Genomic DNA, 26239 nt, shown 5'->3' with positions numbered 1-26239 from the left:
TCCAGGGTGTTTAAGATACTAATCCCAGTGTCTAAGCGTGGCTAGTCAGGAAGAGCAGGTATGTATCATTTAGGTAGAGTATATTAAGGGCAAGATACTCTTTTAAGTGTTTTACAAATATTTATTCATTCCATCCTCATAATATCTATCAGAGGCAGAACAAGAAAGTAGCATGAGTACAGGTCAAGCTGTGTCAAAACTCATGAGTTTTACTCCAAAACAGGTCAGCTTCTGCCTTGTGGGAGCCTGAGTTCAAATCTCAACTTTTCCAGTTTCTTTCACATGAATTTGGTAAATCACTGAATCTCTCCAAGCTGTCACTTTCTCATCTGTAATATTATGGTAATGAAGCCAACCACACATCAATGTTGAAAAGATCATTCAGGAAAACATCTACAACAACACAGTGTTAGTTATAAAGCAAGATTCTATGTTAAGGAATTATTTTTATGGTAGATACCTATAGGTAATTCACATATAGATGTGCATAAGGATGTTTGTTCCAGGATTATTTGTAGTGATGAAAAACCCAAGTGTACCAAGGGAAATGAGTTAATGCAGTATGGACCATAATGGGGTAGAATGTTATGCCATTTTCAACAATTATTTAGGCACCAAGCAAAGTCCTGCGGACACACTAGAAAACAGGGGTTTTATATTCTAGGGGAAACATAATTGTTGAAGGGAAGTCATGGCACAACTTCAAGTCTGGAAGTCTGGAAACAACTTCAAGGTGAAGCTGAAGCCTAGGAAAGAATTGGTTAAGTGATGGAGGGGTTAGGAGAGAAAGGCAAAGGTCAAGGGAGCAGGGTGCTCCTGGAAAAGGAAACATGTGTCCCGTATTTTAAAAGCATGGAGTGTGTGCATGCCTGTGTCCCAAGTGCTCTGGAGGATGAGACTGGAGCATCACTTGAATCCATGAGTTTAAGACCAGCCTGGGCAACACTGCAGGATCCTTGCTCAAGGAAAAAAAGAAAAGAAAGAAAGAAAAAGAAATGTCAAATTAAAGAAAAATGAACCAAAAATTATAAACATTTGAACTTAAAATTGTTATATTTAAGCACGAAATAGTTTTTCAAACATAATTACTTTGTTACATTTGTCACATTTTATTTTCTAATATGTCCCTAGGACTTTGTTTAGTGTCCAAATATTTGTATGTGTATAAGTGCATATATATCTACACATATGTAAATACAGACACACAGACTCAGAACTAACCACAAACTCATTGATTCAAAATTAAGTGTATTTTGAGAGCCTAAGGTTCTGGGGACTGCTAAGGTCAGTAGGATACAGCTGTGAAGAAGACAGTCTAGGGTCCCACATGGACTTACTTCCTAGAGGAGGGACACAGAAAATAAGTAAACATGTGCTAATTTATTAATTATTTTTATTGTCGTCTGTTATTATTAAGGTAATTTCAAATAGTGACATATGCCATGAAAAAATTACAAAGGGTGATGGGTTCAGAATGACCCAATGGGAGGGAGCTTCAAAGACATTGGAGGAGAGCATTGTAGGCCAAGGTACCATCTCAATCTTTGGGACACATCAACATCATATGGGAGCTTCAAAAAAATACTGGTGCTTGCCGACCCTTGTCCCCAGATTCTGATGTAATTGTTAGGGTTACAACCTGGGTATTGAGATCTCCACAGGAATTTTCACAGCCCCTGGCCACTCTAATGTACAGGGATCTTGGGAACCACTGATCTAGCAACTGCAAGAGATTCACAATGATAAATCAACTTTGAAGGGTGGCAAAATGGTCCTTTTAAGGATCATTTTCTAATATTCTGAATTTTATACATTCCAAATCATGGATATATATTGTTTTAATATGTATATGTGTATATATATATATGATAAAATGTAAGTTACTGATGGTACTTTGGGATATCTGGAGAATGAAATTACTATCTAGACCTGGACTAGACCTAGGAAATTTGAATTCTAGCTGCTAATTCTATGACTTGGAGTACCAAATGAGGAAGAACCAAAAGTGGCCAAAACAGTTAGCAACTTGATTCTATGCAAGGCAATGTCTCTAAATAATAACCATCTCTAAACTCCCAGAGTTTTGGAGGATCTTATCTTTCCATTTTTAACTAGCTTCCATGTGAACTCAGTTTTTATTGTTTGGTTATGTAGGTTCTGAATAAAACAAAGAAAGGTGAGCTCTATCTTTCTCTGTCCCATTTCACTCAGCATACCCCTGTTCTGCTCCCTACACCCATCACAACATCCCCATGTCTCTGAGGTCCTGGTTAGAATCACCTAAAGACAGCTAGAAAAAGGTGGGGAGAGCCCTGGATCTGGCCCCTCTCCTGGCTCTGTCTCTAAGGTGCTGTGTCATTTCATTTTTTGTGGGCCTCTGAGAAGGGTGCAAGAAGTTTATAAGAGTCCACTGAGGGCATCTTTTTCCCAATTCTGCACCCTGAATTGTTGCATTGGTACTCTGAAATCTACAGTGGTAGAAATATTTACATCCTGGAAATCAGCAAGCACTATCAGGCCCTCCACCTTTGTTCCCTCCAAGAACTGATTGTAAACATGTGTAAGAACACCCCTGAGCATGTCTGTCAGGCAATGTTCTGCCCACAATCACCTGAGAACCCTTGTTACGAATGCAGAATTGTTGAGCCCCTCTGCAGACCTCTGGAATCAGAATCTTTAGGTGCCCTAGAAGAATCTTCAGGTGGAACCCATGGATCACATGTCCTTTTAGGTCATTTCTAGCTCTAAAAGTAACTGCTTATGGTTGCCATCTGATGTGTTCTAAGGCTGGTGACAGTGGCTGCTACTATTATCTACAACTGAGCCATCCCTTCCTTCCGAACTTGGGCACTACTCTGCTAAGCCTGCTGACATTCCTGGGTACTTCCCACTATCCTGGGTGTTAAGTCACCCTCATTCTGGGGTGGTAGGGCCCTGTATCTAGCTGCTCCTCCCTGGCCAGTGATTCTGTGGCTTGGAGGAAACAGGGTAGCCAGGGTTTCCTTTTTGAAGTAACTTCCCAGGGGAAAGTTGACAAGCACACAGTGTCATGAGGAGCCTACAGTGTCCTGTGTTCTCTTCTGACTACTGGAAATTTGTCCTGGCTCTACAGGGGCTGGCTTGGGACATGCTGCCACGTCATATTTAATAGTAGATCTTGCTATGATTTAGGGAGGAGAGAAAATTGCTGCCAGAGAGAGGCAGAGATGTTTTCAAGTAGACTACATTGTCCTTAAATTCTCCTTTAAAACATTTCATATATTGGCAGCTTGATGGCCAATACCAGGAATGTCTTCTCTGGCTGTGCAAGAGGGGCCTGGGGTAGAAAGGAGTTTGTAATTTGTAGATAAGCAGGGTCAGTACCAGATCTGTAATACAAGGTCTCAGTGGCTGTGGAATTCTTTCTCCATCCTGTTCCTGCCTCAAGTTGCTCTGTTCTTTGGTGATCCCACCTTGACAGGAATGATCTACTCCATTTTTCTTTCTTAGGTGGTTTCCCGACTCTGTTATTTCTAACTGCAGCAGCTTTTCCACTGTTTTCCTAACTCTCAGAATTAAGCCTTTCTTGCTTCCTATGTCCCATACCGTTTGCAGCCTCCAGTCCTCCACCATTGACATTGATCAAGACCCTCTGGCTACCTGTGGGGCTCCCCAAGGTCTCTTCCATATGCTGGTTATGCCCCCACACTCTAGTCTCCTAAACTAACAGAGAAGGGAACCCCTCCACTCTCTCCATGAGTCCCCCTCAGCCCCAAATTATCCACCACCAGCTCTTGAGAGGTGAGGTAGGAATCTGGAGAAGAAAATGGAGACTTTTCAGAGTCTCTTGGAGAACAGCCAGTGGGAACCCTGGGGCGCGTCTCAGAGGGGAATGTCTGCTTGCCCTGGGTGGGGAGAGGCAAAGAGAACGGAGGAGAGGGGACCCCAGCAAGGGTCATTTTCAGCTTCCTTCTGAACCCACTCCCACATCTCACTCCAATTAATATCATCTTTTCAAGAAAACTACATTAGCTGCCAGGTCACGTGACTCCAGTATAGGGGAGGGACCCACTGCCAAGCTAGACTCCTTCAGTCCTAGCCAGTAAACCCCCCACCCCCGCCCCCGCGTCGCCTGGTGGTGTGCACTGCTCTGCACCACTTGGAGGCTCCGTACCCTGGACGGCGTCTCGCAGCTGCCCCTGCATCTCCACGCCAGGATTTGAGCCAGGCTGCGCCCTGGAGCTGCCCCTGTACCCCCACGCCAAGCCCCGCGCCCCTGGGTGCCGGCGGCGGCCGGGCGGGCCGCGGGACTGAGCCCGAGCCGGCTCCGGCTGTCTGCGCGCCGTGCTCCAAGGCAGCGGGGTGAATGGACGGCATCCAGCCCGGCCGGCAAACTTGAAAATAAAAATAAAACAGAGGGAAAAGAAATAAATAATAAAGAGCGCGCCAGAAAGCCAAAGAAAATACAATTCCAAGCTCTAAGCAGGCTTCGGGCCTGCAGCCGGCCGTGGGCTGCGAGCCTTTGGCATCGGAGCCAGCGGGGCCTTTGTGCTGCCCTCGCCCACCCCCCGCGCGTTTCTGTCCTGATTGAAGAAACACAATCCGGGCTTTGCGCAGCGACGCGCCCCGCGGCAGCCCGGGGGCCAGAAAGGGCCGCTGGCTGCTGGCGCTGCGCGGAGACCGCCCCCGCCCCGCACAGGGACCAGCTTGTTCTTTGTGCTGGCAAATATTTATTTTGGTTCAAGTGGACCCCTTTCCACAAAGACCACCTGGTTGTAATCAATAACACCTATTTTCAGATAATCTGCCGCTCTCTAGGCAGAACCCAAGGAACTCACCCAAACAGAGACCTTTTCAAAGGAAATTTTAAATGGACTGGATTCACAGAGGGCTGGAGGAGGGACCCCAGGTTGGGTAAGAGAGAGACCGCGGCCTGCCGGGGTGGTCAGGCCGAACTGGTTCGAGCCCCTGCCTAGAGGGCATTTCCATTCTGAGGATAGAGAGCTGCTTGGTAGAGAGATTGGGGGCTCCTAGGAAGCTTTTACAAAATAAAACAAACTGAAAATCTTTCTTTGGTGGGTCAAATGTTGCTGCAAAAGTAGACATCTAGAAACTCCACAGCAGCTTCCTCCTCTCTCCAAGAGAGCATCTATATCTCGAAATCACTATTTGACAGGAGGCAGAGCGGAGTGCACCTAGAGCCAGAGTTCCTCAGAGGAGCTGAAGGGCTTCTATTTTTTTCTCCAGAAGAAGGACCAATCCTTGCCCATCTCAAAGATAAGGGATGCATTTAAAAATGGATATTGGGCCAGAATGGTGGCACACACTTAAAATCCCTGCTACTCGGTAGGCTAAGGTAGGAGAATTGCAAGTTCAAGACCAGCCTCAGCAGATTAGCAAGGGCCTAAGCAATTTATCAAGACCCTTTCTCAAATTAAAAACATTTTAAAAAGGGCTGGGAGATGTGGTGCAGTGGTAAAATGCCTCTGGGTTCAATCCCCAGTACAAAAAAAAAAAAAAAGTGCATTGGCGGGAGATGGTAGGGCTGGGAATGTAGCTCAGTGGTAGAGTACTTGCCTATCAAGTGCCTGTGTGCAGTCATGGGTTCAGTCCCCAGCACTACCAAAAAACAAACAAACAGCACACACACACACATCCCTAACCAAAACAACAACTCAAACAAAATGAAATTGTATGAGCTGGACTCAGTGGTGCATGCCTGTAATCCCAGAAGTCAGGAGGATGCTTGAGCCCAGGATTCAAGACTAGCCTGGGCAACATAGGGAGACACCCTCTCAAAAAAACAACTACTAAAGAGGAAGCATCTGAGTGTGTAAAGTGGGCTGGCATTGTTCTAGGTGCAAAAGTGCAGAAAGGAAGAAAAATACAAAACCCTATTCTTGTGGACATGTTTCAATAGAAAGTGATAGACAGCAGATGAACAAGTAGTTGAAATATATAGACAGTGATGTATGTACTGGAAAATGTGTGAAGATGCTCTGAAAACTGTAAGGTACTTTGTATATCAGATTTGGAATGGGAACAACTGAGGCAGTTTGTCTCCTGTGGATCATGTGTCAAAGAGGTAGGCTCACACAGATAGAAAAGCCTAAGGAGAGTCAGAAGGGGCTGCTAGGTCACAAAGGGTACAACCACAGGTCAGGGGCCAGAGCCTCAGAAGGCTCAACGATGAATTGAGTTGATAATGCCCACCATTTTATCGAGGCCCAGTAACAAGTTAGTATTCTTTTGTAATGTGAAATTTTCCATGAGATAAATTAAAGTTTCAGGGTGAAGCAGGGAGACTAAATAAGTTTTGTAAGCTGGCGCATAGGATGCCTTTCATAGGAGATGCTGCACTGAATATTCCGTGCATTGTCCTGACTTTGGCAGTAGAGTAACCTAGATTGGCTAGTCAGGGTGTGTGTCATACCCACAGGTCCATTTGGGAACAAACCTATGTTATTCTTTGACATGTGACTTTCCTGGCCCCAGGCAGTAGTCCCCATACAAGAGACAGACAATTCATAGATCTCAAATAAACCCTTAGGTGCTCAGAATGAAGTGACAGTATTTAGCCAAGTAAGCTGGATTATGTCTATCAAACATTTTAGATGGGAATTATGGAAAGATTGAGGCAGGTAGTAATGGGATGAATGGCAATTGAAAAGGTGGGAGAAAGGGTCTGAGTCATGAGAAAGTGAAATTCCCTGGAATCTTTTGAATGCAAGTAGCTTTCTAGTCCTAGCTCTGAATCACTGACCTTCAAGAGTTGTTCTCTGGAGGTTCCTGTCTCCTTCATTGCCAAAGATGTTTTATAGTGATTTCTCAGTACTCCAGGAACCATATGTGGCCAGGATGACAGGCAAGGTGAATGCAGATGGATGATAGGTATGTAATTTGCATAATGGTGGCTCACAGATAAAACTAATTCAGGAGATTCCCTTCTTTATCAGGCAGGGACATAAAAAATAAAACAAAACCTAACTCCTCATGTCCTAATGCTGTTTTCTTTGTCCTTGGAGATGACTAGAGAGAGGGATAGGACTGATTTACTTACTGTTTGTGAGAGTTGGGCCAGGCGAGGCTGAATTTATGTCGCTGCTCTTCATCAAGAATGTGGCTTTCTCTCTCTTATGAAATGTCCTCAGCATCCCTTCTTAGTCCTGAGCTTGCAGAAAGATTAAACATGGGCTTAGACAACCCAGAGGGGGTCGATGGCCCAGGAAAGATTATGATAAGAAAGGGGTGAGGGACAGGAAGAAGGGTGGTGTGTCGGAATTTGGGATAATTGAATTTGCTGTGCAGCCAGCAGTTTTGAGTTGGGTCATCTGCTGGATCTTTGCTCATAAATCTACCAAGACCAGGAAATTCCATGGTTAGGTCAATCTTTCCATTTTTCTCAGAGATCAGGATAGTTGTGGGATGGTTTTCACCTTCTAGAGAGGCTGTGATAGAATAACCTGCATTTTTGCCTTGAGATTGTTACATGTGTATCCTGGAAACCCAGTGCCAATGCTTTTGTCTTTGTGTCATATTTTCTCCCAGGGCAATCAGTACTTGTCCATCTGTTTTGAGTTCCCAAAATGCTGGAGATGCAAAAGGCTCCTTTGAGGGATCTACTGCATGTTAAGTTATGGGGTGGTTGCTTTAATATCAATTTCTTTCTATTGCCTTTTGCCATATGCCATGTGTAATTAACCATCTGAATAACTGATCTCTTGCAAACTAGATATTTCTTGCAAAGTAAGATTTAATCTAACTGCATGCTTTATTCAAGTGTGTGTGTGTGTGTGTGTGTGTGTGTGTGTGTGTGTGTGTGTGTTTTGTGGCACTTGGGAGTTTTCTAGAAACTCTGCAGATGCTCATGATATGCCTCCTGGAATCAGCCAAAGTTCCCCAACAGTAAAGCACTTCTAGGAGTGCAGGTCTCCTAAGTGAGCAGGGCAGCTTGTGGGATGACTGTGTCTTTGACTATGTAGCTCATCAAGGGGATGAAAACCCCTGCTTTTCTCTCCTGTTCCTTCTTCATCCCATCTACCTTTGAGAGTTGGCTTTGAACACAAAGGGCAATTGGTTGCTCAACTGAAACCTTCTTGAAAAATTGAATCCATCTTAATTTTGGATCTCGGATTCTGATTAGGTAATCACTGAAGTTTGTAAAAATTCAGTGTAAAAGGAACAGCCTGAGAATCATCAGAAATAATCTTTTAAAGGCAAATTTAAGCTATAATCCAATTAACTTGGTTATTAGGAAATTAGTGGCAAGTCCATATTTCTTCCCTATGGGTAGTATGCATTCTCCACATTTTAAAGTTCTCAGGGGGACGTCTGATGCAGATTGATTTGCTAATGGTCATATGTTCTATTATGATTTTTTTTAAAAAATGACAAATCTTTACATTATGCAGAAAAATTGCTAGATAAGTTTATGTTGTGAAAAAAGACAGAGAAAGAGCAAAGGAAGGTGAAACTGTCAAGAAAAGCTGAGGAGTCTGGGAAGTATTTCTGGAATATATGTGATGCTTGATTAAACATTTCTGAAAGCCAGGGGTTCTGGGAAATATAATAATCACTGGGGAAAGAAATACTGCATCTCCTGGGGATGCAGTTAACACCAAACATGGGCTTGGTTAAAAAAAAATTTCTAGCAAATTCTAACAGTAGTCTAATCTTATGCTTTGACTGCAACTTCTATGGTTTTTTATTTTCTCTGTATATCTCTGGGGGTTAACAGTAACTGAACAGAGCAGACACCTCACTCTGCCTCTCGTAGTTGCTGAGCTGTGGACCCTTTCTGTCCAGCAGGTGCAGTTTGACAAACAACAGACATGTATTGGATCCTTCTGTAAACCAGGCATGGAGCCAGACATAGTCCCTGCCCTTTGTTCCCTTATTGTCGAACGGTGGACACAGACCTTCAAACACAGATCCATCTTGGAGTCTCACATTGCTCTGTCACTGCCCTCCCTGCCTAATGATCAATTAATTTAAAATTCATGCATTCCTTACCCAGTCTCTATCTAAAATGTTAATGTTATAACCCAACATTGCTTTTCCGTATCCACCAGCCATACCTTGTTCTCTTTCTGTCTTCCCATCTCTCCCCTGGATACCTAGGACAGGATTTTAGAAATTTCATTTTCTCCACTTGTTCCCCATTTTTAGGCAGTTCGTAGCCTGTGAGCCTCTCTAGTTGGCTACTTCTCCCATCCCTCCCTCTAATTTCTTTAACTGTTCCCCAGATTCATCTTCTCAAAAGGTGTGTGTGTGTGTGTGTGTGTGTGTGTGTGTGTGTGTGTAAATACAGACATAGGTAAAGGTCACAAATTGATGAATCTTGTAGCAGTCCCTGTCATCATCTTCCCCTCCATTTCCTTGCCCTTCCGAAAATATTTATTCCTGGAACCATAAGTGCATCCGAGCAAGGCAAATGTCAGGATGCAGTGGGATCAGGTTCTAGTGTCAGGTGTTAGTGACCAAGCAGGGTGAAGAGAGCATGGGATAGTGTGAACTGCCGTTGGTGTCAGGGCTCCAGCACATTGAGGACGTGTCCCTATGAAGGGGCAGCCTGGCTTGGGGCGTCAAGTTGAACAGGTTGAGGGTGACATCCATACAGAGGCGCAGCCTGGGGTGGGATGAGAAAGGTGTCTGTAAGTGGGGATGCCAGGATGGCAATTTAGGGTCCAAGCTGAGAAAAGAACATGTGGCATAGGGATAGGGGTGCTGCAAGGTAAGAGACTGGCTACCTGCAGGAGGACTGATGTGAAAGTGCATAGGTAGCTAAATGAACACAGTTTTTCTCACTGTCAAATATGGGAATTATAGATATACTCTAAACATAGAGTATATCACACATATGTATATAAATGTCTTTGTATGTGTATGTATATGTGAATGTATGTGGACACATGATATACATGTATGTGTATACATATATTGCCTGGCTTTGTCTACTATGTACACCTAGGAACAGGGTCACTACTATAGCAATGAACACACCTAGCACCCAGATGTTGGCTTCAGAATATCATTTCCCACTAAAACAAACCAGGAATCCATGGGAAAATGACTGATTCCAAAGCTGGGACAGGGAGTCCAAATGTGGGGCAAAGTAAGGAAGTGCTCAAAGATTGATGGGAACGTGTCAAAGGACAGAAATCAGATTGAATGGTCTCATAAAGGGAGAAAATAAACATCTAAATAAATAAGAATAAGAAGAAATTATGTCCACTCAACAAAATAGTAAATATGAGTCATTATCTAAAGAAATTTATTTAAAAATATCTAAAATACATCTAAAGAAATTCATTTAAATATATATGAATGCATGTATTGAAATTTTATAATAAATAGGGTATTTATATAATTTCATAAAACATTCCCAGAAAATACTTATTTATTGCAAAGGGGAAAAGAGTGACTTATGAGAATCCTGGCAGACACAACCTTGAGCAGATCATCAGAATAAACCTCATCAATAATCAGATCAATTGAGATCAGGTGCTATCCTTTGGGCTACGAGGATAACCACAAAGAGATACCAGACCAACCCAAATTGAGGAAGATTCTACAGAATAGCTGGCCTGTAATATTAAAAATTGACAAAAGTCCTGAGAGTCAAGGAAAGACTGAGTGTTGTAGACCAACTAAATGCAATCTGTGATTTAGAATGAGACCCTTCCACTGCAAAGACTATAGTGGGGACAATTAGCGAAAGGAGAATGGTGCCTGAGGATCATGTACTAGTGATCTGTTCCCATGAATTTTTTGATTCTCATTCTTGTACTGGGGTATCCAGGAGGATATGGTTGTTGGACAGAAATACCTACTCAAGTTTGGGGGTCATGGAGCATCAGGTTGGAAACTTTTAATTCTAAAACAGTTCAGTAAAACATGTTTTTTGTACTTTCCAACTTTTCTGTAAAAGTTTGTGACTTGAGCTTTTACAGTTCTTTTTAATTTAAAAAAGATGTACATTCATTATATATAATAGAATGGAGTAGTGTAGTTAATTCTGTATATCAGAGAGGACCAGAGCCCTGTATTGGGTTTGGAACCATAAAGAGGAGCTGCCTATCAACCAAGATGATACTGTACTATTGGTATTTCTGTAGTTCTTTTCAACACAGAGACCATTTCTACGTACTTTATTTTACTGAACTGCAATAATAACTTTGCATGGTATTCTCATGTTCCTCATTTTACAGATGAGGAAAGTAAGCACAGAGACAGTCATAACTCTGGCAGTGGACAGCCTCAGGTTCATAACTAGCGTCTTCTGACTATGGACCTGATTTTTATCTATTCATTTATCACTGGCTTGTTGACCAATTACTGTGTGTCACTGTGACCATGGCATACAAGATAGATACATACAATCCCTTCTCTTACAAAACTACCAGGTGGCTTTACGTCTGTAAAAAATTTGGATCCAAACTTATTAGGTATAAAATCCCAGCTCTCAACCTCTAATTCTTAGCCAATTTAAGAAGCCCATCCAACATTTCTGACAAAGTACATTTCTAACATTCCTTTAGAACAATCTCATTTTATTTGCAGCATCCTCCAGCTTGGCTGCATGCTCTGCTGACTTAGGTAGACACGGAGAGCCAGTGAAAGGCAAATGCCCAAGCAGGACGCTGTGAGGGTTGTGGATGGAGAAGATGCAATGCTCTCTGGAAAATCCAATTTATTCCCACTTTTCACTCATTTGAAAAATGCCTTTCTGACCGCAAAACAAAATCTACACCACACCGAACTCCTCAAAAAGAGTGCTCAGCAGCTACCAAAGACTTGAAATATATCTTTTTGGAAACCTGATCTAGTAAATACTCTCAGATAACAGCAACCATCCATATATACTTCCTGTGCAGCATTCTCCAACACGCTTTCCGCATTGTCATCTAATACCTCACAGGGACTCTGTGAGGTATTAGATTCTACTTAGCTCTCCAGTGAATAGATGCAAACAAAGCCCAGTAGGTGGAAGGGCCAGAATTTGAACCCAGGGTCTGCAGCATTACACACACGCTCATTTATCTTCCCAAATTGCCTCTCTCCTCCCACTAAGAAAACACATGAGTTAACTCAGTTAAAATCCAGAAGGTTAATCTAGCAATTGTAGGTAAGTGAGTGGTCTCACTGGAAACTTTTTCTGTTTCCCCCTAGAGCTTTTAAGCTAAGTGTAAATTGACTATGTGCTTAGGAATTTACCAGCTCAGACAGACTGAAACAATTAAGACAGGAGGCCAAGTAAGAGTGAGAGAGGGAGACAGACCCCAGGCATGTGAGCCGACATTCCTTTTAAAAGCTTCCCTCCATATCCTTTCTCAATTGGCTGAAACCCTAGAGGTTTGCCTGGCTAAACCACTTCCTCTCAGAAGTGTCTGTCCCCCGAGGGAGCCTGGGATTTGTAGTCTTGGAATCAGTCGACCTTTCATAATCCTTTAGGGGGACTCCCTGGCTGAAGGCATGCAGTGTCAATTTCAGTAGCTTGCTATGTGATGAAAAACCCAATATGCGTTTTGTAAAACACAAATTCCTTCCTGGATAAGAGAAAAGCCTCTGTATATTCACCAGAACCAGCTCCCTGGCCCCTCATTCCAGTTCTTCACCTCCAACTCACTCTGTTCCCTGGGGAGACTCCACACCATCTCACTGCCAACTCCTGTGGGAGCTCTGGACAGAAGCCTAGTGGTGCCGTGGAGGGTGGAGGAACCTCTGAGAGGAAGACCTCAAGGAGGTGCAGGGGCCAGGCTGGACAGCAGAGAGCCAAGCTCAAAGGCTGCTTCTCCCGGGCATGTTCTCCCAAAGTGCACAATAGTTTTCAAGGCAACATACTTACTTGAAAGTTGTTAATAAACAGATATTAGAGGAAGTAATGTGTGAAACAAAATCCATAGTCTTCTCATAGAAATACAATCATCCTTTAGAGTCTGTGGGGAATTGGTTCCAGGATTCCACAAGGATATCAAAACTGGTGGATGCTCAAGTCCCTTATATTAAATGGCATGGCATTTACATACAATCTACACATATGTCCCATATACTTTAAATCTCTCTAGGTTACTTAAAATACCAAACACAATGAAAATGCTATGGATATAGTTACTGTACTGTATTATTTAGGGAGTAAAGACAAGGGGAGAAAAGTCTATACATGTTCAGTAAAGATTCAATCAATTTTTAAAGTATTTTCAATCTGCAATTGAATCTGCAGATGTGAAACCTGTTGATAAAAAGGACTGACTATACTTTATTACTTTTTGAAAGTTTCCCTACTCACCAATGCCTTGGCTTGGGGTGGACAGATGTTCCTTTCCTTATTGGTGTTCTAGACCCTCCTGATCTCATTCAGTCTAAACCAAAGATACACAATCCAAAGACCCACCCTTCATGCATTCCTCATGACCACTAAAAATATTTGGAAACAACAGTTATTGAAAATATAACTTCATTTGTGTGGGAATCAAAATATTTTTTGACACTAAAAACAGATGGCCTTGTCTATAAACTGCATATTTGTGTCTTCCCTATCCCTGAAATGTGGTACATTGAAACCTAAATCCCAATAGAGGATATTTGGGGGTGGGGCCTTTGGGACGTGATTAGGTCATTAGGGTAGAGCCCTCCTGAATGGAATTTGTACCTTATGAAAGGGACCCCAGAGAATTTTCTTGCCCCTGCCACCCTATGAGAACACAGTGAGAAGCTGCCATAATCAGAAAGTGAGAACTTACCAGACGTCAAATCCAATGGTACCTTGATCTTGGACTTGCCAGGCTCCAGAACTATGAGCAATACATTTCTCTTGCTTATTAACCACTTAGTCTACAATAGTTGGTTATAGTCTCCTGAGTGGACTAAGAAAACCTCCCCTCCCAGGGCTGTTGGCTGGTCTCCTGAATTGGAGAGGATCAGCTTTCCTTAGAATTGCTCACAGGCCTGCTGAGAACCTCTCCGCTTGGATTTCACTGTTTGATAGACAATATAAACTTCATGCTACAGGTACAGAATGATTAAGTGGGGAAAATACTGGCTAGCAGCTGGGAGGGTAAACAGCCTGTTTGTTGGGGGCAGCGAGGCATCTGGATGCCTGTGAGCCAGCAAGTAAACTTTAAGTCTTGGCATTACAGGGGACTAAGTTTCAGTCCTCCCTCAGTACAAATGCACATAAGGGCAAAATGCATCACGGTCCTTTCAGTGAGTGGACTGGCTTCTGAACCATGGAATAAATTACTGTAGAACATATCAGGATGCAAGTTTCGGTAAAAGTTTCAAGACTTTGTATAGGTAATAAACAAAAGCCAGGGTTTGGATAAGACATGTTAAAAAAAAAAAAAAACCCTCCTAAAAGGATAAACTCCTAAAGGTATGAGCATCTGTGTTTGTTAGAGCAGTTAGAAATGTATGCTTCTGTTTTCCCTAATGAATATTTTGCAGAGTTTAAAATTGATGTGAAAATTCCTTGCCTGAAATGGAGAATTCTAAATGAATCTATTAGACTATTCTTAAACATACCTGGCCTTCATCATTTCTCTTTCTGTGCTCGGGCCACTAATACCAAGTTTTTATTTTCTCTTTCTTAAAAAGCACTAGAAAATTCATACAAGTACATAAACATACACATTGATGCAATATAAAGTATATAATATAAAATATTATGTTTTGTGTTTTATAATACATAATATGTATTATTTGCCCTTGGGTATTTGTGGGGGGATTGGTTCCAGGACCCTTTAAGGACATCAAAATCTATGAATGCTTAAGTCCCTTATGTAAAATGGTATAGTGTTTGCATACAAACTATGTATGCCCTTCCCTAAATCTCTAGATTATTTAAGATATCTATACAATGTAAATTCTTTGTGAACAATTGTTTAGGGAATAATGACAAGAAAAAATTCTGTACGTGTTCAGTATAGACGCAATTTAAATTTTTTTCTGAAATTTTTCAATCCTTGGTTAGTTGAATCTGCAAATGTAGAGAGTCACCTGTAGTAATAATGTAACAGTTGTATATGTCATTGTGCATATATGGAAAATATGTGTTTAACATATTTTTTAATGGTGAGGTGCAAGATTAAAAAAATGGACACCAATGTTCTGGAACACATCTCTTTTCATTTGGTAGACAGGGACCAGCATGTACTCCATTTTACCTGAGAATGCCACAGGTTGCTAATGCTGTGAATGTCCTTGCAACATGAAGGACTTTCAGGGTTTCATTCCTTTTGATTGTGTAATAGAGGAAATGAAAACAAACTACATAACAGTTAAGCAATTTGAAGCAAGTTTCTTCTCTGGAAAGGAAAAGGACCTTAAAAATCTGCATGGTCCATAAAATCCTGGCATGGGACCAAAAGGAAGCTGGGCTCTTGTTCTCTTTTGGGAAAGTCAGGAGGTTGACCACCTGGTTTTGAAGTGCTTGGTAGGTGCAATGGAATGAAGTCTAATGGACGAGGTCCATCCTGAATGGATCTGTTTGCTTTGTTCTGGTCCTTGGACACAGATTATCCATGGCCTTTGCTCTCCTCTTATAAAACCATTTCAGACTGAGAGAAGATTTAATAGCATTAAAAAAAAAAAAAACCCCAAAACACTGCCAATATTATCAACAACAATGCAAACCCACATGGATTTTATACCTTCTACTGTAAGGAATTGTGTATGTATTTGAAGAAATTCTTGTTGTTATAAGTGCTGAGTAGGAAACTTGCCCTGGGTAAACCATTTGACCAGTTGGTAAATAAAAAAACAGTGTCAGCAGTTCTGAGAGAAGAAGGCACAATTTATTTAGTCAAATTACTTTACAACATAGTCTTCATTGACAGTTGTCAGCTTAACACTTAATATAGTTAAAAAGTCAACGATTACCTGCAAAATTATATATATTTTAATGTCTAAAAAATATATTGCATATATGGAGCAGGAAAATCCCTCGTCTCCACAAGGGAAAGTTTGGTTGTTCTCTTTAGCGTTGAGATTATTGCAGTTCTGTTATTTACAAACATTTCCAAAGCATTAAAGATTTAAATGGATTGCCCTTTCTTGCCTGTGCATTCCTGTTAAATAACTGTACCAGTGCTTCTCTTCCCAGTAAATCAGTGACTTAAACGCCCTGTTTTCTTTTCAGCAATAGTCACATTATGCTTTTTAAAAACCAGCTATAAAAACGTACAAATAGCCCAAATGTACAGATTGACAAAAGATGTACAAATTACATTAAAAAAATAACAATGACTGATTTGATAGTAAAATTGCATTTGTGACCGAGGTCAACTCGTTTATTTATCTTTTTAATTTTTTAATCTATTTACTTTTTAATACTGTGAGATATAGGAAAATAACTCTGCATAATTTATACAGTAAGTTGCCTTCTGAATGATTGACCCTGGTCTGATGGCCTGACAAACGCACAGCGCTTGCGAATCTGTTCAAGTTAGAAATCCCTATGACTTTTCAAAGTTCTGGGACCCACTGTCATTTAAAAAATTTATTTAATTTTCTGTCTTTTAGGAATGTCTGTATTTGCATTAAAATTTCTTAGTTCATATTCTTGACTATTTCTAGAGAGAATGGTCAGTGAGTACATATTGCCCACTGATGGGATTTTGCAATGCCCATGGCTTCTTAAATACACACATATATGTTCTTTCTTTCAAATTCCAGTTGGGTGAAAACATCACTGGCTAACAGCCAGTGTTCCAGTTGCCATCCACTGAGTTAGGTTCCCCCAAAAAAGATTATAAGCTTCCTGTGTCTATTTTCACTAAGTCTCAAACCAGAACATGACTGGTTAAGTCCATGATTTATTATTGTACTGAATTCTACAATGATGAGACCCGTGTGTTGATAAGAAACTGCTCTGCTCACACAAATATAAAGAAAATTATAGCTTCTTTCTCAGAACCATGATATAACCATTCCAGTCATCTAAATACTCAACTCATATGATGATAGGAGATTGAGAATCCAAAATGGCGTACTGGCCCATGGAATGTTCCATCTCTTTGTTCAGGTAGAGGAAGAAAAAGTTATTGACATTAAAAAAAAATGTTTTTAAGAACAAATACAAAAGTTCTATCCAATGAAAAAGAACATCCAGTTTTGTTTTCTCTTCAAGGCCACATATGTCCTTTAGAGTCTAAAGTGTCCAGGAAGAGTGAGAATTGGGGCTTCAGCTAGAAGGCCACTGATGAGTAAGCTTCTAGTAGTAACTGCCTAAGTGTGAAGGCACATGGGTGTTAGGATGACGAGGGACATTGGGATTAGGGTAGATCCCACCAGTGGGAGAGGTCCAGTATTGTGACGCTGCTCCAAAGAAGCTGGAAGAAGTGACAGGCATGGAGGAAGGGTGGGGAGGGACAAAGTTCACCTTCTGTTGGTGGGCGTGGTAGGAAGGCATGTAGGAGATATCAGAAGGGTACTTGTACATGGACGACTCGGTTGGATGTGGCTGCAGAGCCTGGGCAATGCCGTGGAAGTCAAATTTATAGGCATACCTTTTGCCATGCACTTTGGTCATAATGTTTTTATCGTAGTAATATCGTAGGGCCCGGCTCAGCTTGTCATAATTCATGTTGGGCTTGCTTTTCCGCTCTCCCCAGCGCCTGGCCACCTCATCGGGGTCCGTCATTTTGAACTCCCCGTTGGTCCCCTCCCAGGTGATACAGCTGGCGTTGGCACTATCAGAGAGTAGCTCGAGGAGGAATTGCCACAGTTGGATCTGCCCACTTCCTGCAGACAGTGAGGCAAACGGGAGAAGAGTATCTCAGCCTGGGGAACTCAGAGCCCAACTCCCTGATGGGGATTCTTTCAACCTTTGTAAGAAACCTCATTTCCTTTCACATTGAGAATCACTTTGACACACCCTTCTTACCATTCTTTTTTCTTTTTAAAGATGCATAACAATTGTATGTATTTATGGGGTACAGGGTGATACAGTATGTAATAATCAAATCAGGGTAAGTAGCATGTCCCTCACCTCAATATTTATCATTATTTTGTGATGAGGACATTAAAAATCTCTAACTAGTTTGAAATGTACACTAAATTATTATTGTATAGTGGTTATCACTAAGAAGGGCATAATAAGCACAATTAGATCTTAAGATAATTTGCCCAAAGACCTGATAATAAAGTGCTGGCTTTGTCCCAAACTAGCTATTGTGGACTTGGGCAAGTCAAGTTCCTATGTCCTTTCTGGCAAGATTTTTGATTCCCTTGTAGTTAGACTTGAATCACTGTGTGATTTCTACTAAGTGATGAAGTCACCCAAGGTCTTCCCTGTCAACAATGTCAACTGTCATAGAGAGAAGTCACTTACAGGCTCAGGTTGACCAAACCAGGTTCCCTAGCAGAGTTCTAGTGTTTAGTTCTCAGCTCTAAGTTCTATGCAGAAGAACTTGAACAGAGAGAAAAAGAGTAGGAGGAGATGCTGGGTGGCTTCTTTATCTTGGTCAGGTGTGAAAGAATAGGTAGGGAGACTCCGGCAGTACTTAGTTCCCTGCAACAGAAAGACTTGTGGGCCTCACTGTTGCAAAGGGTCTATTAGCTCCCAGTCCTAGTAGTTTTTGTTTAGAATAACTCACCCAGGAGTTATTTTTAATAATAAACCTTGACACAATGTCAAGTGTACTTTATGTGCAACTTTTCAGGGTCATAGCTCTTTTAGAAGGCCAGAGAATTCTACAACACTTTCTAAAATCAAAACTGAAACACTAGCCAGGTGCAGTGGCCTATGCCTATAACCCCAGCCATTTTGGAGGCTGAGGCAGGAGGACTAAACTTTGAGACCAGCCTGGGCAACTTAGTGAGACCCTGTCTCAAAAAATAAAAAGGGATGGGGTTATAGGCCAATGGTAGAACACCTCTGGGTTCAATCCCCAGTACCTCAAAAAGCAAAAACAAACAAACTAACTAAAGCATTGTTTTGTTGTTGTTTTGGTACTGGGGATTGAACTCAGGAGCACTTGACCCGGAACCACATCCCTAGCCATATTTTGTATTTTATTTAGAGACAAGGTCTCACTGAATTGCTTAGTGCCTCACCATTGCTAAAGCTGGCTTTGAACTCGTGATCCTCCTGCCTCAGCTGCCCATGCCGCTGGAATTACAGGCATGTGCCACCATACCTGGCCTAAAACACTTTTGGAATATTTGTTCACTTGGTTCTTTCATGGATGGGATAACAGATCTCAGAGGAGTTGTTTCCTTTCTTACTTCTCCCTTTTTCCCTATTGAAACTTCTACCTATGCCATTTGCTAGTAGTTTGAACCTCAGCAGAGATGTTGCTATACCCTGGGACAGGTGTTTAGCAGGTTCAAGGGAAGAAGCATAGGCTACTCCACACTCAGGTGTCTGCCCTCAGGACATAGGTCTCCATGACCACCCAAAGCTTGGAGACACTCTGCAAAGAAAGGCTTGCAGGCCAATGCACTTACCAGGATTGGCTAGACGGCTGCTGGTGGGGCCCAAGATCTGATATGGATCTAACGAAAAAAAAAAGGAAGTTGGCTTTGCTTTTAATAAAAATATAACAATAGCATCAATGATAACAAAACTCCAATGGTTTCTATTTTTATTGCAATATCATAGGAAAGTCTGATTTCAGAAAACTTCATTGCTTTTATTTAAAGACTTCCAAGATTTTGATCACAGTATGGTTGAAATATCATGGAATAGTGACGGCATCATTTTTTCATATTTGGTTTCTAAAATTTATAGATTATACTGTCATTACCCAAAACAAAATCATGGAAATGTTTGGAAAGGAGCTGACTAATATTCAACCATGCAGTGAGTAAACTGAAGGATCAGTTATTAAATGGGTTTGAAGAAGGTCTTATGATGAGAGCTGGTCTTTAATAGTTCCACCTAATACTAAAAACATTACTGATGGAGCATAAAAACCACATGCCTGGAAACCAAGCCATTTGAGTTGTAGCCCCAACCTTGTTATAAACTAAATAATTTGTTGGACAATTTCTGGGTATCAGTTTTCTCATCTGCAAAATGAGTAGGTTGGGCTTCTGGCCTCAGTTCCCTTCTAGAACAACACTCTGTGATTTGAAACTTGGAAAGGACAACACTAACCAGAATTTGTATTTTAGCTCTAAAATCACTGTTCTTAAAATCTCAGTTTACTTGCAACTTATGTGATTATTTAGCCATAAAAAAGTTTTTGCAGTATGGTTTAGGTGATATTCATCTTTTTTTTTTTAGTTGAGGAAATCATGGTAGAGAACTGGATCTCAACTTGGCCATGTTAACTCTTCTGTAGGATTTGACTGTTTTTACAATTATAATTGCAGTTTAAACAAATCAGAACGACTTTTAGGTTTCTACTTAAAATCAGGAATTGACTTGAAGAGTCCTTAAGGCCATTTAGTCCACTTTTTTCAATCACACTTTTAGTATGATAAATAAAATATTTTTGGCAGGTAGTGTCTAATTTTGTTGTTGCTGGAATTCATTTGAAACTCTCTACATCTGACTTGTGTTTCACATCAGGTTTTGTCTTTACCTTCCTGGGCAATTTTCTCTTGTTCTGTCTTGGGTAGAGATGGAGAATGATGTTAGCTCATCTCAAAACAGATGGCTGGTTCAGACTTAATAGCAGCTGTGTCATGTAAAAAATACAGGGTAAAGCTGGGGTCTGGGCTTGGGTACAACAGCTGACTTTAGATCCATGAAGGACTTTCATATAGGGCTTTTCTTCAGAGGGCAAACAAGGAATTTGAAGAGGAAGGTATTGGGAGGACTTTGGCTCAGAGAGTGGAATTGAGCTGAACTAAGTAGTCAACTCCCTGCTCTTCTGTAAGTATTGAATTAAAGGTGAGTTAAGTGTAGGACCAAAACATTATAGAAGGTGTCAATAGGCTTGAGTCTCTAAGTTCCATTCCAATACTAAACGTCTTTAAGACCATGGTTTAAAAGTGTCTTCTGTCTTAAGCTAAATAGATCCATCAAAGGATGAGGATATTTTTGGAAAGTATGGTTTGGTGAAGCATAAAAGGCTCAGACAAGAATGTAGGATGCTGGGTGAAACTCAAGTTCTTTCATACACCAGCTGTGTAGTTTTTAGCAAATTACTTACCTTTCTGGGCCCTGGAACTTCAATCTTTAAGTTCCTTTCACCTATATTATTTAACAAGTCTGTCTGATTTTAATACTTATTACTTAATTCACAGATATATTATAAGGAATCAAATATAGACTCTTTTGGAAAGAAGACAGACATAACATACATAGTAGTTATCTCTCCACATAGATTGGGGATTGGTTCCAGCTGCCATGCCTATTCCCCTGCATCAAAGATACCAAAATCCATGGTTTCTCAAGCCCCCAATGAAATGTATTGTAGTATTTGCATATGACCTACATAATTGTCCCATATATTTTAAATCATCTCTAGATTACTATAATACCTAGTACAATGTAGATGATACATAAATGGCTGTTATACTCTATTATTTAGGGGATAATTACAAGAAAAAAGTCAGCACATCTATAGCCCTTTTTTGGGTTTTTTGACCATTTTTCATTTTGAGGTTGATTGAATCCCTGGATGCAGAGCCCACAGGTATGGAGGGCCAACTGCATATTTTCTAAATCCTCCATCCAGAAGTGGACCACGTGGAATTCATAAGAAGCAAAGGAGAGAGTGTACATCTAAGTCAAGTACCTGGCTGGGGCCGCTGTTCTGTGTTCTTACTCATCGTTTGTGCACCTGCAAGGGGAGGACCTGAGCAGAGGAGAGAAAAGATGGTGAGACATTCTCCATGAGGGAAAGAAACATCAGAAGCCAGAAGGCGGATGCCTGTGCTTCCATTCACTCAGTCTCCATTGACTCATATTCATTTCATTTTATAAATATTTATCAAGGATCACTATGTGCTGGCCCTGTTCTCTGTGCAGGAGATTCAGCAGTGAACAAGCAGTTGCTGTAGAGCTTACATTTTAACAGGGGAGACAAAAAAAATTAAGGAAACAAACAAACAAATAAATAAATAAGAAGTAGCTGGGCATGGGATTATAGGCATGTGCCACCATGCCCAAATCCTAGCAACTCCAGAGACTGAGGAAGGAGGATCGCAGGGCCAGCCTTGGCAACTTAGCAAGGCCCTGATAAATTTAGCAAGACCTTGTTTCAAAAAAATTAAAATAAAAAAAAGGGCTGGGATGTTGCTCAGTTTTTGGTGCCCCTGGGTTCAATCCCTGGTACCCCAAATTTTAAACCAATAGGTTAGTGTGTCTGTTGGTACTGGGGCTACAGAGTTAATTTTTAAATAGGACATTTAGAAAGGTCTTCAACGAGAAGATGATATCTGAGCTAAGGTCATCCGCATCCCATGATTCCATGCTTTGTAAGTTTTGATAGTTCTGACCCACGCCCGCCCATTCCTACACTTGCTTCTCCATTTTGGATCTCTGTTGCTTCTTGTGTGATCTCTGTTTTAACCTGAGTGGCATCCTTACCACCCTTCACTCTTCCCTCAGACCTATCATCTACTTTACTGTTTAGAAACCTTAGTGACTCCTGGTTGCCTGAGAAGTAAGTCCATCTTCATAGCATCATTCACAATCCCATTCTTACCTTTCCAGGTTTCTACCACATTCACTGAACTCCAGGAACCCAGGGTTCTAACCAGATATACCAACTCCAATGCCTTCCTCCTGTATCCTTGTCTACTGAAGTGCCTTTCTACCTCATCTCCCCAGGTGCAAACCCTGCATCTCCTTCCAGAGCTAACTTAAATGGTAGCAGGTCCACAGAGTCTTCCTGGATATCATCCAGATGAAAAAATGGGAGTGTATGATTTGTGCCCTGCCCTGTCTGATTCATCTTTGTGAGTCCCAAGGAGCCAAGTGCTAGGTGCAGAGTAAGCAAATAATGAATACATAAAGCCAAAAGGGATCTTAGTTATTGCTTAGGCATTCATTTGGAATTGTAAGTGCTTTCTCAAAAGAATTGTCTTTAATTCATTGGCTTGATATTTTACTTCCTAAGACAACAGGATTGACATACTTTGGTTCTGAACTCATGAATCATTCTCTTTCCTAACTCCCTTAATGGGAAGTATTGGGTTAACTGTCATATCCTCACCAGCTGGTGGACAAATTGATGACTCTGACCTCTACCATCTTCTCATCAGGTTATCTTGCATCTCAGTCATTCACAAAATAAGGATAGAAACATTGGTTTGACTAAACCTCATCAACTAGAGGAACAAAGTCTAGAGGTTCATTATCCTGATATAACTTACAGAATCCAAACCCAGTGACCTTTCATTCCTACAGAAAGTTGTCCCAAGAAACCTTTCAAACTCCAGAAATTCTAAAACCAAGTGCAATGAAATAAATCTCAAAGATTTAAACAAAAAAATCCCATACAATCTTTCAGGGAGTGGGTATCATGGACAGGATTTAAGTTGAAAATTAATATATTTTTTTAGTGCTGGAGATTGAACCCTGGGCCTGGTATGTGCTAAGCATGTGCTCCACCATTGAGCTATACCCAGCTCCTAATGTTGATATCTACTCATAAAGCATGGTGCTTGCTCCTATTCTTTATCTGATGGTCCTATTCTCCACCCCTCTCCTCAGAAAAACGCTTTCCTCCCAAAGAATGCTATGACATTTACTTACTTTTGTTGAGGCCAGAATTCATGTTATTGCCCCATCCTCCTCTCCTGACTGAGTCATAAGAAGGATCTAATGAAAAACAATAAATAGGGATATGTTAGCTTTGCTTGCTTTGCAAAAAGGTTGCATGGAGATTATCTCTTAGTGATCAGAAGAAATTAAATTTAGTTTAGCAATAACTTTTTAAACATCACTAAATTCCTGAAGTGTACTTTTCCCCTGGGTTTGGGGGTGGGGTGGTGGAAGAAACATGAACACTAATTTTGAGAAGGTCTCAGTCTTATCCGGAAGCTGAAGTTGTATGGACAACCCTAAATTTGAAGTTGGAGGAACAGTTGAAGTTCCATCTCTGCCTTATCTGTTGGTGATTAATGAATCATAAGACTGCTCTGAGCCTTAACTGTCTTTAATATGAAAATACAATTTTACCTTATGGGGTTGTACTAATGACCAAATGAGATTATGTATGTAAAGCACCTTATACAGTTTTCTACAAATATAAATTAACAAGAGGTTAGAAAGAAAACGTGTCCATAGTTGTATAGCAAAGTCCCTTGAGCAACTCTGAAGAGATGGGGAATGTCCAGATGAAAAGTTCCATGGCTGAATATCTCAAAGTCTAAGCCTTTGACATCCCTGGGAGGCCACCACCAGCCTCTTATTGCAGCACACTGATGTTGTCAGAGGATTCTTAGAGTGTGAGCCTATTCCAGGCTGTCTTAGGTCTCTCAGACTTTTCTGCTGGTAGTAGAGGGGGCTGGGTTTGATGACCATAGAGAAAGGGAAAAGGCCTGAATTGTGGTTCCTGCTTGGAAATGACTAGAAGCTTGCTTCTGGGATATACTGGAGAAAATTCCATGGAACCTGAACTTTGGTGTTCCCCAATCTTTTTTCAAAGAGTCCAAACATCTACAGAACTTTGCTCAAAAATTGCCTAACTATCTGGCTGGATACTTTCGTCATTTCCTTTCTCGTGGTGTGAGTCCCATTGAGACTTGGAGCAGGAATAGCAGGAGGGCTTAAGGATACAGAATTATGACTTTCAAAGTCTTTCCACGAACAACAAAGAAACCATAAAAACCATCTGAACAAATGGAGCACAAACCTCATCAAACAGCAGTCTGACAGGGTGAAACACAAACCATCCCTTTTGACCCCTTCTGAGCCTCTCCAACAAATTAGAATAAGAACTGGGAATATGGATGGATGCATCCGATTGCCTGTTCTCACTGTTACTGGCTAAGGAGAACCAAAAGACAGGGACAATTTTCTTGTGGAAAAATCCACGTGCAGATGCACATTCTTCATGGCTCTGGAAAAGTCAGTTCAGTTTTTAAATTACAGTCTTTAGCAATTGGCATGAAAAGCAAAACAGAGAGCGAGGGGGAGGGGGATGCAGAGGAAGGCCAGGGAAGGGGACAAAGAGACAAAATTTAACTCCTTTAAGTCATCTGTCTTTATTTTTTTCTGACTTTTTAAAATCTCTTTTGTGATTCCTCCTGAAAACAGATTCTTCTTGTTTAAAAACAAACCGAGAAAATGAAAGCCATCTAGTTATGAACTTGGAGTGAGGATGAAGGTTCTACGGGCATTTCCTGAAGGGCTCTGCAGGGGTCTGTCAGTGGTGGGATAAACAAAGGGGAAGGTGAGAGTCATCCAAGATTTGTCCTTGGGTGGGGAAAGGGAGGAGGCTAGCCTCCAGTCATTTATTTGGGAGGAACTTCTGCACTGTATTATGCTCAGCCTCAAAGTAGATGTGACAGAATAATGAAACAAATTTCCTGGCCTTGCACTTAGATCTGAGATGATCATCAAGATAGTGAAGAAATGTGGTTCCATGCTAAAGGCATGGTGGAGATTTCAAGGGTTACTGGAGGTTAAGGAGGGAGAGGCAAGTAGAACTGGGAGCAAAGATACCTTCACAGGGATGGTGGACTTGAGTGGGGACTCACTGGAGGGGGCAGTGTGAGCAAAGCAGCAGCAGGAATTTGCAGGTGTGGGTGGTGTGATGTCAAGTGCATGACCAAAGAGGAGGGATGTGGAGGGACAGGAGAGAGCAAGGAGAAAGGGTCAGTCAAGGCCATGTTGAGGAAGCTAAGTAAGCTTTGTAAACTTGGTAATTCAGACAGGAGAAGTCAAAGAGGGAAAGGGTTCAGGTATACAGTGGTACCTGGGAATCAGAGTGCAATGGAGAACAGCCTCATGTAGTGTGTAGGATGCATCTGGGAGCATAAGGGAAGGGCATTTTGTAAGAACACTATAGAAAGTAAATTGAAAGTGACAAATTCAAGAAAAAGAAAGAAATCCTTTGGGTATGAACTGAGGAGTCGGATAGCTGGGTCAAATGGTGATTCCATTCCAAGTTTTCTGAGAAATCTGCATACTGGTTTCCATAGTGGTTGCATCAATTTGTAGTCCCACCAGCAATAAGTGTTCCTTTTCCCCCACATTCTCACCAACAGTTATTGTTGCCTGTATTCTTGATGATCGTCATTCTGACTGGAGTGAGATGAAATCTTAGAGTGGTTTTGATTTGTATTTCTCTAATTGCTAGAGATGTTGAACATTTTTTCTTATATTTGTTGATAGTATTTTTTTCTTCTGAGA

The 26239-nt window shown here is 41.3% G+C and overlaps 1 protein-coding gene across 2 annotated transcripts in view; it reads right to left on the bottom strand.

Annotated features, from left to right (window-relative positions):
- Positions 1-15751: 15751 nt before the first annotated feature.
- Positions 15752-26239, bottom strand: part of Fli1 (Fli-1 proto-oncogene, ETS transcription factor) — a 119908-nt gene continuing 109420 nt past the window's right edge. For both annotated transcript variants that reach the window (XM_027945466.2, XM_071616858.1), the window contains 4 exons: positions 23636-23701; positions 21672-21731; positions 19429-19476; positions 15752-17721 (listed from right to left, as the gene is read on the bottom strand). In XM_027945466.2, coding sequence (XP_027801267.1) covers positions 17192-17721; positions 19429-19476; positions 21672-21731; positions 23636-23701 — 704 coding nt within the window. In that variant the 3' untranslated portion in view covers positions 15752-17191. The remainder of the gene's footprint in view (positions 17722-19428; positions 19477-21671; positions 21732-23635; positions 23702-26239) is intronic.

This window comes from Marmota flaviventris, chromosome 9 (genome assembly GCF_047511675.1).
Source record: "Marmota flaviventris isolate mMarFla1 chromosome 9, mMarFla1.hap1, whole genome shotgun sequence".
In the NCBI taxonomy this organism is placed as follows: domain Eukaryota; kingdom Metazoa; phylum Chordata; class Mammalia; order Rodentia; family Sciuridae; genus Marmota; species Marmota flaviventris.
This window is presented reverse-complemented; position numbering and strand designations above follow the sequence as displayed.